The sequence below is a fragment of the Bos mutus genome, chromosome 16 (genome assembly GCF_027580195.1).
Source record: "Bos mutus isolate GX-2022 chromosome 16, NWIPB_WYAK_1.1, whole genome shotgun sequence".
Taxonomy (NCBI): Eukaryota; Metazoa; Chordata; class Mammalia; order Artiodactyla; family Bovidae; genus Bos; species Bos mutus.
The window spans coordinates 24,859,522-24,877,492 of NC_091632.1; the positions used below are offsets into that span (position 1 = coordinate 24,859,522).

Here is a 17,971-nt window from a genome sequence, read left to right on the forward strand (position 1 = left end):
CAATGAGAGAAAGGCTATCACTAGTTCACTTAGAATTATATCTTTCCAAACCCTTTTCTACATGTATGTTGTGTTTGGTGGTGTTACTTTCACAAAAATGAGATTTTATCATACATATTGTTTTGTAAACAGCTTTCTTCACTATGACATTTTTTTTAAACTAAGTCATATTTTTAAAACTTAAAGAGAAGGCCTTATAACCCTTAAAACTCTATGGACAAAATTTTTCACAACATTGGCTCTACCTTTCCCTTTAAAAATAATGTTTCATAAAAGAGAAATGCTTAAGATTATAGGCATAATATTACTCTAATCAACGTATATTTAGTAAGCATCAAACAGTTAGGTTTTAACATTGTGCATTCTAAAGAAATGAGATGAATACAAACTAGTTCTCAGAAATAACTGATAGTCCATCCACAGAGGCTAGAAACAGAACAAAGATGTCCTAGATGACATTATATAATTCACTTATGTTTCCAGACTATGGATACCTCCCTGTATATTAAGGAATACCATACACAAAGATTAAAGGCTAGTGTTAACCATTAAGAAGATCTTTAGGGGAGGAAAAAAAATGAGGTTTCGTCTTTGGCCTTGTCCATTATTTTTGGATGATGACATGAAGGTGTGCTTATCAAATCTGTAGATGACAGAAAGCTAGGAGGCATGGTTAACCCAACATATAATCAAATTATGACTCAAAGGTATTTAGACAGGCTGCAACCTCAGACCAATCAAATATGAATAAATATGAAGTCCTACCAATTAAGTTAAAAAAAAAAAAACCATCTGGAAGAGAGTAACCAGGGAAAGGAAATGAAAAGCATGTCATGCACAGTTTGGTTGAAGGTTATGTTGTAGCAGTCTTTCATATTAAAGGACTGCTATGAAAGCAGAGTAAAGGAAGACTAGTGAATGGATTCTATGCCACAGAATATAGACTATTACGTATGCAAGTGTGAAGTTATTAGTGCCCAAACTAAACTAGTAATGGTAGTAATGGAAATACAAAGCAAGTTACAAATAAAAAGGTACTGCTGAGTAAAAATCTGTGATCTTTATATTCAAGTGTTTAGAATGCTAATTTTAAGGGTAGAAGAACAGCCATACACAAAAAAGGAAATAAACTTGATCAATTAAGACCTAATCCTTCAGTTTCAAAAGAATTAACAGGGGTGACAGACTAATAAACAGCTAAACACGATGCCATTAAGTACTAATACGAAAATATATAAAGTTCAATGAAATTCCCTGGTGGCTCAGACAGTAGAGTCTGCCTGCAATGCGGAGACCAGGGTTCAATCCCTGGGTCAGGAAGATCCTCTGGAGAAGGACATGGTAATCCACTCCAGTATTCTTGCCTGGAAAATCCCATGGATGGAGAAGCCTGGCAGGCTACAGCCCACAGGGTCACAGAGTTGGACATGACTGAGCAACTTCACTTATAATAAAAGTTCAATAGGGTATGCTTTTCTGGTGGCTCAGCTGGTAAAGAATCTGCCTGCCATGTTGGAGATCTGGGTTCCATCCCTGGGTTGGGAAGATCCCCTGGAGAAGGGAACAGCTACCCACTCCAGTATTCTGGCCTGGAGAATTCCATGGACTGTATAGTCCATGGGGTCACAAGAGTCAGATATAACTGAGCAACCTTCACTTTCAATGCAGAATGGTGGAACAAGAAGGGAAAGGAAAAGAAATGCTGTGCTTTTAAGCACAAAGAAACCAAGAGACTCAATGCACCTGAGTCTGAGCAAACTCCAGGAGATAGTGAAAGACAGGGAAGCCTGGCATGCTATAGTCCACAGGGTCACAAAGAGTTGGACACAACGTAGCAACTGAACAACAACAACTGAGAGAACTCAAAGAATTTACAAGGGTTAAATGCAAAGTACTTAGATCAGTGTCCGAAATGTAACAAACAATAAATGTTAGCTATTTTTATCAAACTTATTACTTTCTTGGTGGAGGGTGCTCATGGGGGTCAGCAAGGGGTGAGAGGGTCATATGTACATTAACCCCAAACCAGTGACTTGATTTTTATTTGTGCATTCCCAAAAGAGAATTTTAAAATCTTTCTCTTCCAAAAATGATTATTTCAAAGCATAATTTATAATCATGCAGTCTGAAGATCACCTTAACTTTCATGGACAAATAGGTTTGTTTGTTTACTGCAAACAATACAGCCCAAGGGGGAAAAAAAAACCTTTTTCTTAATTTAAGGTAAAATAGCCCTCAGTCACCAATCTGAATTCAAATCAAATCCCCTCTTAGTCCTTGTTCATTTGTTCATATGTGTATCCAAATACAGCTTTTGAGAGGTAAGATATGTTGATGCAGGAGTTATATGAAGAAATTTTGAGTAATAATAAATAAAGAAACACCTTTTCAAAAATATTTAACACAAATACTTAAAAATATTAATTCCACTGTGATTCACTTATCCAACAAACTTTTTTCATGTGTTGAGGTCAGAGAAAGCAAGAGTACTTCCAACTGAAGGTGATCCCCAAGAGGAACTGCTATTTACACCAAATATTAAAGAACAGGGAAGAAACTAAACAGCAAAATAGGGCATGCACCAAGTACAGATGTATAACCATGCTTAAGTGTCCATTAGAAGATATTAACCAATTTCTAGATAAACCTCTTGTTCTCACAGAAGGTCAATGAACAAAATTCACTGGGCATAGACCACTATAGTAAAAATCACAGAAAGAAAGAACCTTAAGCATCTGTCATTCTCCCCTTTATACCTGGCAAGAGGCTGTGGAGGTTCTGACAGAGACATGTCACTACTGGAAGATGCGCTTGGGGGACGTTCTTGCACTTTGTTCTCTTTGTCAGATTCTCCAGATGGCTGATACCCTGGTCTGGTCTGTAAAAAAAAGGGTATTTTTATCTGACTCCCATAATAAAGACACATTTATACATAAGACAAATATTAAGTCACTTCAGCTTTACAAAGATCATGAAATGCCGGAGCTGTTTTCCTCCCAAATAAAACCAATTTAAATTAGTTTGTCTTAAAACCAACCATTACGGTTAACAGCAAAAATTACACCTGAAATCCAACAAGGGCACCTACAATTAATTCATTGTGTACTTTGGAGGAAATAATACTCCTTCTAATTCTCTTTTTCACCTAATCAGTGGAAATGCTAGCAGTACTTCCCCTTCTCAGAGTTGTGTTTACTGAAACTCAAACCTGTAAAGCTTTTAAAATGGTAAGTGGCACACAGCATAGACTCAGATGTTATTTTTATTATCCTTAAAAACAAAATCAATACTCATAAAATTAGCATACTATAATAGAATATTCTCTCATTTCAGCACAGATAACAAAACTAGGTTTTTCATTATTAACACAGTCTAACTTTGCTCAGTAATACAACAAAAACTAGGCAAGAATATAACTAACCAGAAATGAGACAGATCAACAATCACTCTAGGAAACTAACTGAGCACTTGTTTTCAATTGTATTTATAAAATTACTCTGCATATAGAATAAACTTCATGAAAGGCCATCATTATTATCAATACTGTCTGAACATATGTCTGAATATTAGGAATGGTGAGTAATTTTTAAATATTACAGCAAGCAAGTTTTTCCTAACCATGAATTACCTCCCTTTCTATGTCAGTACCATTACCTGTGTTTCCTGCATAATATGTTGATGAGTTGGCTCTTCAAGCAATGACTTTTCTAGAAGCAATTTGGAGTAAGTTTCTTGCAGTCGCCTAGTTGCTGATGGCTCAGAAGGAGGCACATTTTTCACTTTAGTAAAGGCTTCTTTCTGTTTCCGGTAGAGCTCCTGTAATCGTTTGTTCTTCTGCTCAGTGGCCTCCTTTTGGGCCTTCTTCTCCTCATTCTGTTTCCTCTTCCTTTCTTCCTGCTGTCTAACAATGTACTGTCGTACCTCATCTGTATCATAGTGACGCTTTTTAGAAATAACAGGGGGATCTTCGTTAGCTGTTATTTTGTCAGGTTTTCTTTTTATTGGGCTATGACTTCTAGGAGCTTGTATGGATGCTGATGACTTCTGATTCTGTAACTCTCCTGTCTCTTGTCTTGCAGTCTGAGCTGCTGAATCCAACTGGAGGTCATCAAGAATTCCACGAATTTCAACAGGTAAAAAGTCCTTATTTAAGGCAGCATTTTCCTCCTGTTTATTATCTGGAAGAGATGGAACTAATTTCTTTACATTATTTTCTGACCGAGCTCTACTTCTTGAACGTTCTGAGTTTCGTGGACGATGTCTATGTGAAACATCCAATCTAGGATCCGACTCTGCTCTTCCAATATGGCCCCCTGCAAAGTATGAAAATTCTATATTCATTTCTAAGATTTACTGCATTAAGGAGAAAATTAGGAAATTTCACTTTAACTCAAATATCTTAAAAAGTCTTATAAAGAACATAAGAAAAGAAAAACAGAGAACAATTCTGATACTCCATAGAAACTGTACTTCCACAGCATTTTTTTAGTGCATCTTTTAATATTTCTGAAATAAGGACAATCTTGCTATTTATGTGAATATCTAACTATTAATAATTATCGATATCAACTATTAATAGAGAGATACAGTTCTCTCCCATATGCATATTTAATGTTACTATTTATCTCTCTCCCCAAACCCTCAATCAGTTGTTAAAAAACTGATGTCAGGCTGCCACAACTCTCCAATGAATAACAGGAAAAAATTCAATATATAGAAAAACAATCATTTTATCAACTAAATGTTTGCTGATGTGGCTTAGTCTTAGACTGACAATGGTATGAGTTTATTTATAAGTCAGATAAAAAGAGCAAATACAAAATATGTGTTAACTTCTCTCTATCAAATAGCATTTCTTACGGAATCCATTTCAGAAGCTCAAATTGAGGCAATTTTTTTTCAACTGAAAAGGAAAACTGGCTTGTAGGTATTTATATTTCATTTTCTAAAATTAGTGTTCATGAAAAAGTAACTAGTTATTTCAAATGGCACTCATGACATTTTAAAAGGAGAATGGACTTGAGTGTCAAACTAAAGAGTGCTGGATCTAGATCAAATTTTGTCACCCACTGACTGTATATCCTTGAGAAAACTCACTTCTCTCTCAGGGCCTGTTTCCTAATCTGTCAAACAAACAAACAAATCCAACCTTGTGCTTGTATCTACTTCTGCTTGTATCTATGGAGATAAGACAGATTGGACTTAATCCTCTAAAGGTCCCTAATAGTCTAATAGGATTTGATTATATGATGCCTTGCTATTTATTCATAATGACAGATAAATATAATTACTATAACACAAACAAAATTCTTAATAAGGATCAACATAACATCTATATATGGAAATTACCCATAGCCAAGCCCAACAGAACATTTCTTCTTTTTTAAGCTACATTCAATTAAAAAGCAAAATTTTAAAGAGTATTCTTAAAGGAATATTTTCATCTCTCAAAGTACTTACACAATCAACTTTTAATCACTTTGCTCAACAATTTAAATGATTAAGTAGTTTAACTAACGTAACTGCTCACCAGATTTAGTAGTTCTTTCTCTTCCACTTCTGTCACTTGATGCTGCTCTTCGCTCTTTTTGCTCTATTCTGGGTGCAGGACCAAGAATTTTCTTTACTAATTTTTGTCCATCTCGCCAAGACGATGTACTAATCAGATGACTGCTACCTAAAAAAGAAAAGATATATATATATATAAAACTTAAATTTTAGCTGTAAGAAGTACTTCTTACTTAACCATACAAGTACTTGTAATTAATCTTTTGCTTATCTTATGCCAAAGTCAAAATATTTACAATCTAATTTTATTTTTAAACTCAAGTCCCCCCAAATCAATTAATGGAGTCTGTTTCGATTTTTATTTACCCACACACCTCAAATACTAAGTGTAAAATGCTTTGAAAGTTAAGTACCAAATATTAATGAATTATGAAACTTTAACCAGGGCACCAAATTCAACAATTTTGGCACAGAATAAAAATATGTCTTAACTATAAGTGTTTGGTTTTACCAAAATTAGCACAGTACCTGACACAGTAAAATGTATGTCTGCTGAATGAGCAAATGACTTAAGCAAAGCATAGAAAAAAACCTTAAGGAAACATGTAACAAACAGTTAACAGTGACTACTACCTTTGAAGGGGATGGTTATTACAGAGAATTTAACATTGGATTTTACAGACATATAACACATTACTACACATTATTTTTTAATGCATAAAACAATGACACTCAAAAAGCAAATATCATCAATGCTTTAAACTGCCATTATAGAAGTTCATAAAAATAAAAGTATATTCCAATAAATACAGCTGTTTACCAAGAGAAAAAATTTTCATTTATTAGCTTGAGACAGTAAAAAAAAATAAAATTAGACCATTATTTCAAAACAGTGACTTAAAAAACAAAAAATACCATGAAAGACCATTTATAAAATAGAAACCATTTTTAAAAATCTGCAATAAATATGCAAAAGTATTTAAATACAAAGCAATATAAAAATGTAATAGAAATGAAAATAATGAAGTAATACTTTAAACCTAATTAAATTAGAAAAAATACTTTTACATTCTAGCCAAAGCTGGTAAAATTACAGTAAAAATCATTTTTACTATGCTTGTTGAAATATCAATGGATACAGTTTCCTTTTAAAAAATAGTATTACATGTCAAAGGGGTCATATTTCCCTTGATCAAATAATCGAAGTAATAGAAATGTATCCAACAGAAAGAAAAAAAATAAATGACAATGTTCACTGTATTATTTTTATAATATCAGAAGTAACCTAAATATTGAATAGTAGATAAACTATGTTTCTATTAGGAGTACTGTGTGGCCATTTCCAATTACAATTTCTATAAGAAATAGCAGAAATATTCGTGTCCTAAGATGCTAAGAGAAAAAGATAAAATCTTATAATACAATGACAACAGTAATCTACTACTGATTTTAAAATTAAGAAAATACACAAAACTACTAGTCCTTTGTTTAAGTAAGAGCAGTGGTTTTTATCTGTTTTTTTCTATTTTCCAAGCTTTCTGTGATACTACTTTGCATCTATAATTTTTAAAAATATTTAGAGTACCATTTAAAAGTTTCAAATGAAAGTAGTTTTAATGAAAACATCTATCATTTAAAAACATGAATTATAAATGTGTACTATTTACTTTATAAAAGCTTTTGCACCTTGCTATTAACCTTAAAAAGTTTATCTAAAATATTTAAATGGTTTTAAGTCTACTGTTCAATCTATTTATGAGATACTTCATGTGCTTAAGCAAAATGGGAGAACAGGTTTCTCTTCAATTTCAGCTTAATTTTCTGAATCAAGAGCAAGCAATCATGAATATGCTGGGTGGTTATTAATGTTGGCTTCCAAATATGCTGGGTGGTTATTTCTAAATTCTGGCTTTCTGGAATAGTCCCATGCAGTCATTGGTAGAAAAAGAACTTTTACTATAGATAAACTCTTAAAATAGCTTTAACTCAATTAAATGACTCTCTGTAGCAGTCACTGCCACAGTATACACATGGCAGAATTAGCCCACCACAAAACTGGATAAATACAATCCAAGATCAGTATTTACAAGTTACAGTGGTCCCAGTGTTTCCTTTCAAACTATGCCCCTCACAACAATATCACACGAAAAACACTCTTACATTTTTTTAATGTAAGAATTAGTTTAGTTTACACCCAGGTAATTCCTGTTCCTATAAAATTTTATTTTTTTATTGGAATATAGCCAGGGTCTTTCTTGTATGGCATCTACAATTAACAATGGACGTCACAAAGTAAGTTATTTGGCACTCTTTTGATTAGTCTATGATCAGAAAAACAAGATCATGGCATCCAGTCCCATTACTTCCTGGCAAATAGATGGGGAAAAATGGAACTAGTGGCAGACTTTATTTTTTTGGGCTCCAAAATCACTGCAGATGGTGACTGCAGCCATGAAATAAAAGACGCTTACTCCTTGGAAGGAAAGTTATGACCAACCTAGACAGCACATTAAAAAGCAGAGACATTACTTTACCAAAAAAGGTCCATCTAGTCAAGGCTATGGTTTTTCCAGTAGTCATGTATGGATGTGAGAGTTGGACCATAAAGAAAGCTGAGCGCCGAAAAATTGATGTTTCTGAACTGTGGTGTTGGAGAAGACTCTTTAGAGTCCTTTGGACTGCAAGGAGATCCAACCAGTCCATCCTAAAGGAAACCAGCCCTGAATATTCATTGGAAGGATTGATGTTGAAGCTGAAACTCCAATCCTTTGGCCACCTGATGTGAAGAGGTGACTCATTTGAAAAGATCCTGATGCTGGGAAAGATTGACGGTGAGAGGAGAAGGGGTCAACAGAGGATGAGATGGTTGGATGGCATCACCCAATCAATGAACATGAGTTTGAGTTAACTCCAGGAGTTGGTGATGGACAGGGAGGCCTGGCATGCTTCAGTCCATGGGGTCACAAAGAGTTGGACATGACTGAGCAACTGAACTGAACTGATTAGTCTATGATCAGAAAAACAAACACTTCGTCAGAAACCAGTGCCCCATCACTCTATTTTCATGTTTTTATAGGACTTTGTATGTTCCGTATTCAATTATTTGGGGGCTTCCCTGTGGTCTCAGACAGTGAAGAATCTGCCTCTAATGTGGGAGACTTGGGTTCAATCCCTGGGTCAGGAAGAACCCCCTGGAGAAGGGAATGGCAACCCACTCCAGTAATTCTTGCCTGAAGAATCCCATGGACAGAGGAGTCTGGTGGGCTACAGTCCATGGGCTGGCAAAAAGTCAGACACGACGGAGTGACTAACACTTTAACTTTCACTTTATTCAATATTCATTACACTTTATTATAATACATATCTACTTTTTTCCTGACAAGATTCTAAGTTCCAGGAGGGAAGGAGCTATGTGCATCTTGCTTACCACTATATTGCCTAAGCTTAGAATATCCCAGTGCCTTAAATAAAGCAAATATATTTGCATAATGAATGTGTGAATTGTCTCCAAACTGAAAGTGACAAGTTTCCAACTTTCTCCACTCCCTTGACCCAAATTACTCAATGACTTAAATATGACACACTAAACAGCCATTTTCAATATAGCTAGAAATAATAATTAGTAGTAGAGAAATTACACCTAACAAGTGAGTGTTTACAATGTGTCAGGTACTATACTGAGTACTTTTGGTATTAACTATTTTAGTTCTCACAACAACCTATGAGAAAAGTAACTAGTGGTTTCCCATTTACAAACAGGGAAACCAAAGGACACCAAAATTAACTCAATTACCAAAGGAATAAAGTTAGACATGACAGAACCAGTGTATCAATTCAGGCAATATAGATTAAGCCTAAAATGGTTATCACTATAAAGCCAGGGAATTCTCTTTCCCTTCATCTTGATTTATTCTGCGTCCAGTCCATTACTACCACAAACTGCTGGATTTTCTTGTGTAATATTTATTCACTCATTAGAATAAGTAAAGAGACTTAGCTACAGGCATAAGCCATCCCTCTGTGTATAAAAGTTCACTATATAAAAATCATTACCTTTAATCTGGTTAATTTCTATTAAAAAATAATGACAGAAAAAAATGGGGGGGGCACTGTTCAGTATCATGGTGAACATATTTCATGAGTATATACATATATGAAGACTTTTCAGACTACATATTCTAAATATGTCAATTAACCTCAAGAAAACACACATAAAATGATATATAAAATATACTGAATTTTTGTATGTGTCAAATAATAAGAACATTTATTTCTGAATAGATGCCATTTCACTAATATGTAATTTTAAGATGGGCCTAATATTGAGAAAACCAACCTGTTTTACATTCTGAACTTGATAACTGTGCTACCTTTTGGACTTTTCGTACTGGCTTGACCACTTTCTTCTCTCTACTTTTTTCAGCTGGTTTTTCTTTCATAGAGCTATCATCTGAAAAACAGAAACATTTATAGCAAATATTATAATAAATGGTATTGACCCACTCATCCTCCCCCCAGTATGAGAAAGCTATATAGAATACATGGTTCAGGAAGGGAGAGAGAAACCTTCACTATTTCTTTGACTCAAAAGCTGCAATGTCAAGTCCTCTTACAGAAAGGTCTAGAGATCACAATTACTCTACTGTTAAGTCTCAATTCTTTGTGGGTTTTTTTTTTTTTTTTTTTTTTTTCAGGAAACCCTTGAGACACTCACCTGGTTTTCACAAACTGAAAGAAGCTACAATAATGCTTTCCAAGCTAGATTACAGCATTTACAGAATCTCAGAAGCAAGCACTTTCACAGATTCCTATTTCATTTAAAAATTCCCACTTAACTGAAATATCATGAACTTCTAGAATAAAACTGTATAAAATACTCAATATTCCTAAATTAGGCCCTTTTATGGATGTGAGAGTTGGACTGTGAAGAAGGCTGAGCGCCGAAGAATTGATGCTTTTGAACTGTGGTGTTGGAGAAGACTCTTGAGAGTCCCTTGGACTGCAAGGAGATCCAACCAGTCCATTCTGAAGGAGATCAGCCCTGGGATTTCTTTGGAAGGAATGATGCTAAAGCTGAAACTCCACTACTTTGGCCACCTCATGCGAAGAGTTGACTCACTGGAAAAGACTCTGATGCTGGGAGAGATTGGGGGCAGGAGGAGAAGGGGACGACAGAGGATGAGATGGCTGGATGGCATCACTGACTCGATGGACGTGAGTTTGGGTGAACTCTGGGAGTTGGTGATGGACAGGGAGGCCTGGCGTGCTGCGATTCATCGGGTCGCAAAGAGTCGGACGCGACTGATCTGATCTGATCTGATCTGATGATTAGGCTAGTGAAATATGTCAAAGTATTTCACATATAAACTATGCTCACTAATTTTTAAATTCCAATCTGCAGAAATAAACTGACTATACACATAAACTTGAAAATTAATCTCAACCACAGATCTGGATAAATGTACTTTAAACATATATAGAGCTCTGCATTCGGAGCAAAGAAGTTAAGTGTGATTCAAAGGCCCTGAGGCACGAGCATACTTAGTGTCTAAGAAATAGCAAGGAAATCAATGTGAATGAAGTGAAGAAAGAGAAAAGCAATAAGAGTTAGGGTCAAAAGACATGACTGAGGGCCAGATTACATAGGGCTTTACAGGTCATTGTGAGAACTTCAGGTTTTACTCAAGAATAGGATGAGAAATTGAGCAAAGGAGTGACATGACCTAAATGTTATTTTAATAAGCTTACTCTGATAGCTATGATGAGAACAGATTCATTAGAAGAAGAGCAGAAGCAGGGTAACCAGTTAGAAGGCTACTGCAGTAATCCAGCCAGGAGACTGACAGTGGATGGCTTGAACCTAGGTGGTAGGTGAAGGTGATTATATTTTAGAGGTATTTCAGACAATTTAGATATAAGGTATGAGAGAAACAGAGGGGTCAAGGATGACCAAGGATTTGGGACCTGAATAATCAGAAGGACAAGATTTACTCTCCAGTAAGATGGAGAGACTACCAGAGGAATAAGTTTAAGGGGTGTACCATGACCTCATTTAGTTAGCTAGCTCCATTTTTGGATATATTAAGCTTAAGAAATTTATTATACATCCAGGGGGAGGTGCAGAGTTAGCAGCTGGATATGAATCTGAATTCAGAGAAGTCTGGTCAGAGACATAAATGTGGGAATCATCAGCAGAGAATATTTAAAGTACTGAAACTCTATGAGCTTGCCTAGTTTGTATATGGATAAACAAAAAATTTAAAAAACAATAAAGGAAAAAGACGGAGAAGGCGATGGCACCCCACTCCAGTACTCTTGCCTGGAAAATCCCATGGACAGGAGGAGCCTGGTAGGCTGCAGTTCATGGGGTCGCTCAGAGTCGGACAGGACTGAGCGACTTCACTTTCACTTTTCACCTTCATGCATTGGAGAAGGAAATGGCAACCCACTCCAGTATTCTTGCCTGGAGAATCCCAGGGACCGGGGAGCCTGGTGGGCTGCCGTCTATGGGGTCGCACAGAGTCGGACACGACTGAAGCGACTTAGCAGCAGCAGCAGCAGCAAAGGAAAAAGAAAGGGATGGAAGAGAAAAGAAAAACGAAAAAAGAAAAACAATGAGAAACACAGATCCAAGCACAGGGACCAGGACATGCCAATATTCAGAGATCAGATAGTTGATTAGGGAAAAAAAAGAACAAAAAAGAGCAGATAAACTTGGGAGGAAAACTAAACACTTATGGTATCATAGATAAGATTCCAAGTGAAGAATTTCAAAGATGAAGTGATTAGTGATATCCAACATTTCTGAGAGAGACTTTATTTTGGGGGCTCTAAAATCACTGCAGATGGTGACAGCAGCCATGAAATTTAAAGACACTGGCTCCTTGGAAGGAAAGCTATGACCAACCTAGACTGCATATTAAAAAGCAGAGACATTACTTTACCTACAAAGGTCCGTCTAGTCAAAGCTATGGTTTTTCCAGTAGTCATCTATGGATGTAAGAGTTGGACCATAAAGAAAGCTGAGTGCCGAAAAATTGATGTTTCTGAACTGTGGTGTTGGAGAAGACTCTTGACAGTCCCTTGGACTACAAGGAGATCCAACCAGTCCATCCTAAAAGAAATCATCCCTGAATATTCATTGGAAGGACTGATGCTGATGCTGAAACTCCAATACTTTGGCCACCTGATCCAAAGAACTGACTCATTTGAAAAGACCCTGATGCTGGGAAAGATTGAAGGCAGGAGAAGGGGACGACGCAGGATGAGATGGTTGGATGGCATCACCAACTTGATGGACGTGAGTTTGAGCAAGCTCTGAGAAAGCCTGGCATGCTGCAGTCCATGGGGTCGCAGAGTTGGACATGACTGAGCGACTGAACTGAACTGAATGTTTCTGAGAGATCAAGCAGGATAACAAATGAGAATTACACACTGGATTTAGCGATGTGGAAGTCACTGATGACCTTGGTAACAGCAGTCCACAGAGAAGTAGGAGCAAAAACCTAACAGAAAGGATTCAAGAGTAAAATGGAGGAGAAAAATTGGAGACTATGAAGATAAAGCAACTTTCTGAAGCTTCACTGTAAATAAAAGGAGAGAAATAAAGCAGAGTAGGGCCAAAAGAGGGGTTCTTTTATGATGGCCCAGATAACAGCATGTTATCAAACACTATGTTGATGGGCATGACCTCATAGAGAGGGAAAACTTGATAATGGAAAAGAGAAAACAGGGCTGTAGTAATGTCCTTAAATACACTAGAGCAACTGGAATTTAATACAGAAGTAGATGGGTTTTGTTTAAGACAGAAGCAGTGGGAGAGTTGACCCACCGAAACAAAAGAGAAGGCAGACTATAATAGGCAGACCTCTTTAAGAGTTCTTTGGCATACATCATTCCACTAGTCTACTGATACTGTTCTATGAAGCATATTACCATTCCCATTTTACAAATGAGAAAACCAAGGAAGAGAGTTTATGTAACACAGATAGTATGAAAAACTAATTAAGTGGCAGAGCCAGAATTTGAATCCTTGTAAACTAATTCCAAAATCTCGCTCTTAACTATTACATTATATTTCCTTTTTATATGGGAAAAAATTTCTGAAGATATTGTTTCAAAAATAATAGTAGGAAAATTGGACTGGACTGTGAATGCCATAATATTTATTAGCAGAGTCTCTACTAGGGCTTACCAGAAAATTTTCAGGCTTCAGAGTCAGACTGAGTTGGTTTTAAACCTTGGCTTCAATTCTTAACTGCTCTATGCAACCATGGGAAAATTACTCCTTGACCTTACACTTCCTCAACTGTAAAACATTTAGGAGACTAAATGTTGGGCAGCATCTTGCCCCAAATCATACAAGGTTTCAATATAGTAATATTATATGTATGATCTTCCTATTTTCCTCTTCGAGTCTTCCATAAGTTCCTCTATTTTCAATCCTCTAACACACATTATTCCCTTCTGATAATGTTCATTTTTCTTCCTGCTTTTTGCCCTCACAGTATCTTATCTGCTGCCCACCAAATTACTGACCATTTCAAAGATCTCAGAGGGCTACTAAACTTCAACTAGACTCCTACGTTTCCTTCAAATCAGACAAGCCCACTCAGAACGTCCCTTAGTTTAAAAATAGCCTAGTTTCTGTCTTTTCAGCTATATATGCTAATTTAACCCTGGAGCAAAGCCTAGAAGCTAAGAGTCTTGTGACTGACAATATCACCACTTAAGTATACCATGCATTTAGAAATGGGAAATAACTTTAGTTTGGTGACAATTTTATGTTTCAGCATTGCAGCTTAGGTAGTATGCATGATAAAACACTGAAAACCTAGGAACACTCTACTCTCACCTGCAAAGTGAAGTGCTAAGTCACGATACAGTTCTCTACTCATGTTTTGAAACTCAGCCTCCTGCCACACTTTCCCATCAGGTGTTCGAATCTTGGTCTCTGAAGGATTGAAGCCTAATATATAACCAACAATACAAAACATCCTTATCAATACTGCATTCAAAGTTTTGTTATATTATTAACTTTAAGTGAAATAAATTAATATACTATAAAATTCACTCTTTTAAAGTGTACAACTCCCTGCTTTTTAGGATATTCAGATAGTTACACAACTATCACCACCATCTAATTCTAGAGCATTTCATCACCCTGAAAAGTAACCCTGTAACCATTAGCAGTTGCTCCCCACACTACTCCCTCTATTCCCTGCCAAATACTCAACTATTTTCTATCTTTACAGATTTGCCTATTATGGACATTTCCATATAAATAGAATCCTACAATGTGTGGCCTTTTGTGTCTGGCTTTTCACTTAGCTTTTATTGTTGAATGATACTCCATTGTACAGATATATCAATGTTTGCTTATCCATTTACCAGTTGATGAACATCTGGGCTGTTTTCTACTTCTTGGCTATTATGAATAATGTCGTTATAAACATATATGCACAAGGATGAGTGTAAATATACCTTTTTCAATTCCCTTGGGTAGTATATCTAGGCGGAGAAGGCAATGGCACCCCACTCCAGTACTTTTGCCTAAAAATCCCATGGACGGAGGAGCCTGGTAGGCTGCAGCCCGTGGGGTCGCGAAGAGTCAGACACAACTGAGCGACTTCACTTTCACTTTTCACTTTTCACTCTCATGCATTGGAGAAAGAAATGGCAACCCACTCCAGTGTTCTTGCCTGGAGAATCCCAGGGACGGGGGAGCCTGGTGGGCTGCTGTCTATGGGGTCGCACAGAGTCGGACACGACTGAAGCGACTTAGCAGCAGCAGCAGCAGTATATCTAGGAGTGGAATTGCTGGGTCATATGGTAACTCTTACGCTGAACTTGTTGAGGAACTATCAAAATGTTTTCTAAAGAAGCTGCACCATTTTACATTTTTACCAGCAATTTCTCCATATCCTCACTTGTTATTGTCTTTTTTATTATAGTCACCCTCATAGGTATAAAATGGTATCTCATTGTGGTTTTAATTTGTGCATCCCTAATAATTAAACGTTGAACAGCTTTATAAGCTTTTAAAAGAGGAATGCATCATTAGCTACCACATAATGTGTTAACAAGTGCTGTTTGGAAAAGTAAGCTTCAGTTAGACAAAGCAATATACATTTGTTCAAAAAGACTAGAAATGGAGAAGCACCAAATTAAATGATAAAAGAATGTCAATCATAAATTATGGATATCCGAGAAAGAAACTACCTTTTCAAGTCTGAGGAGAAACAACAATAATCACACTTTTCTGATTTTGCCTATGGCTGAACAAATGGACAAGCTTCTGTCTACACAGGCAAAATCAGACAACCAAAGTGTGGAAAACAGTTGCTTAAAACATACTTGTTCTATTTCTTAACAAACATTACACATGTGCTATTTCCTAGAAATTATCATTCTGGTTTCCTACTTCAAATTTATCACTATTCCTTAAGAAATATACTAAACTTAAAATGTTACTTTGCAAAAAAAGATGAAGTAATGAATATGGATGATAACCAGAATAGTAAAAAGATCTGTATTTTCAAATGGGCTCAACTTACCAAAGAATTGCCATTAAATATTTTGTAAAAATTAAATCAATTTAGTGGAGTCAAAAATTGGTAAAAGCACTTTAAAAGTGCTAGATAAAATGTTACTGGTAAAATAATTACATGTCTAATAAGAAGTACTCTATTCAGCTCTTAAGACAACAGCATAAGCTTAATTTCACCTGAAATTTGTACCACAGGACACATACAACTATGCTTATAGCTATATAAACAAAAAGTTTATAAAGTGTTTAGTCTATTGCAAACTACAGTTTATAACAAGAAAGTGTGGCAATTCCATGTAAACCTATCTTCCTCCCAACATTTCTTACCCTCGTTCCATCTCTCTACATTCAACCTTATCACTTTTCTCTTCTCTTCCCTTCAGGAAACATTTATCTTTATGGGAGCCTTTCTTTATATTTGCATCTTTACTTATAAGTCAACTTTAAGCAGCTTTCAGTATCTACATCAGTTTCTCTTTCTGTTCCCCAGTTTTTATTTCCATTCTCTTTGTGTACATTTTTCTTACTAATTGAATTTATTGAATAGAATAAAATATTTACTGTGCATTTGTGTCCAAGACACTGTACTAAGTTTTGAAATAAAATAAGATGATCAATGAAGGCTTAATCTTCTTGGGCATTTAAACCAGAAAGAAAAAGATATGTAAACCACTAAGTATAAAACAATGAAAGAACCACTGTGTTCACTACTTCAAATTTTAAACATATACACACATAAATGTAATGTGTTTAGAATGGGTTTCATATACTAACAACTATATAAAAAGACAAAGAAAAATCTCCTCCTCTCTCTCTTTTCTCTCTCTCTTTCATTTGTGTAAGAGAATATTATCTCTGGAATGGTACATAAATTGTTAACACAAGTAACCTCCAGAAAGGGGACCAGGTGACTGGAGCACAAGAATGATACAGCTTTTCAATGTATGTCTTTTTCGTCTTTTCAACTGCAAATCAAGTGAATTTACTAAGTATTTAAACAAATGAAATTAAAATGTCACTTTAGAATACAGTATATTAAGATACTTTTAATTTACACTAACAAAAAGTTAGCAGAAAAACCGTTCTTCACTGGTGGAAAAGATAAATCCACTGCTCAGGATGCCACTGGAAACCATATTCTGTTACGATTTCTGAAATGAATACTATATTTCACTAGTTAACCTCATAAAAGTTACATTCATAATATATTTTAATATGGAAACTAAAGTATTAAAACTAGTAATAAAAGGAATATACAAAATCTAGTCACAACTCAAAGTCATACCTAAGATTTTCACTCTGATTCTTTAAGGTTGCTTTCTTTCTTAATTTTTAGATTTTTACAAATTATTAAATAGAACACAGATTCAAATCAACCATCTTAACTCTGCCTTAGTGGAAGAACTTTTGAAACCGCAGACTTTGACTTCTAGAATGAACAAAGCTTAAAGGTACAATCTGCATTTAATGGGTCTGATATAAATATAGCCAAAGTTTTGTATAATCACTATCTTAGAACCAGCCAGAACTTCTGACCCCATCATTTGCTAATTGCTCTGTCAGCAATGTGGACAATTTCTACATGGCACACAAACAACTAGAAGGATAAGAAAGAATTTTATTAAGGGAACTACCCACAATTTTATCATAAATTATCTAGAATTAAATGCTACTTATCTATCTTTAATTCATAATGAATATTACTAGCAAAACATATCACAAAAAAACTGATAAACTGTTCAAACTATAGATAGTTAAGTTTGTTCTGTTAAAATTAATAGAATAAACCAATCTTGATTGTATTTTGATTGTCATACATTTATAAATACTGAACTTGAAAAAATATCTGCAAAAGAAAGGCCAGAATGGTAGGAACTTTAAGACCAAAGTCTAACCTCATCAATGAATCAAAAT

General features: G+C 35.5%; 1 protein-coding gene across 4 annotated transcripts in view; it reads right to left on the reverse strand.

Moving 5' to 3' along the window:
* The window catches only part of CEP350 (centrosomal protein 350), a 160,546-nt gene that overhangs the window by 102,472 nt on the left and 40,103 nt on the right, over window positions 1-17,971 (reverse strand). For 3 of the 4 annotated variants that reach the window (XM_070384846.1, XM_070384848.1, XM_070384845.1), the window contains exons 7-11: window positions 14,363-14,476; window positions 9,845-9,958; window positions 5,531-5,677; window positions 3,655-4,313; window positions 2,757-2,878 (exon numbers count right to left, since the gene is read on the reverse strand). In XM_070384846.1, coding sequence (XP_070240947.1) covers window positions 2,757-2,878; window positions 3,655-4,313; window positions 5,531-5,677; window positions 9,845-9,958; window positions 14,363-14,476 — 1,156 coding nt within the window. The remainder of the gene's footprint in view (window positions 1-2,756; window positions 2,879-3,654; window positions 4,314-5,530; window positions 5,678-9,844; window positions 9,959-14,362; window positions 14,477-17,971) is intronic. The other variant, XM_070384847.1, reaches the window with a different exon arrangement.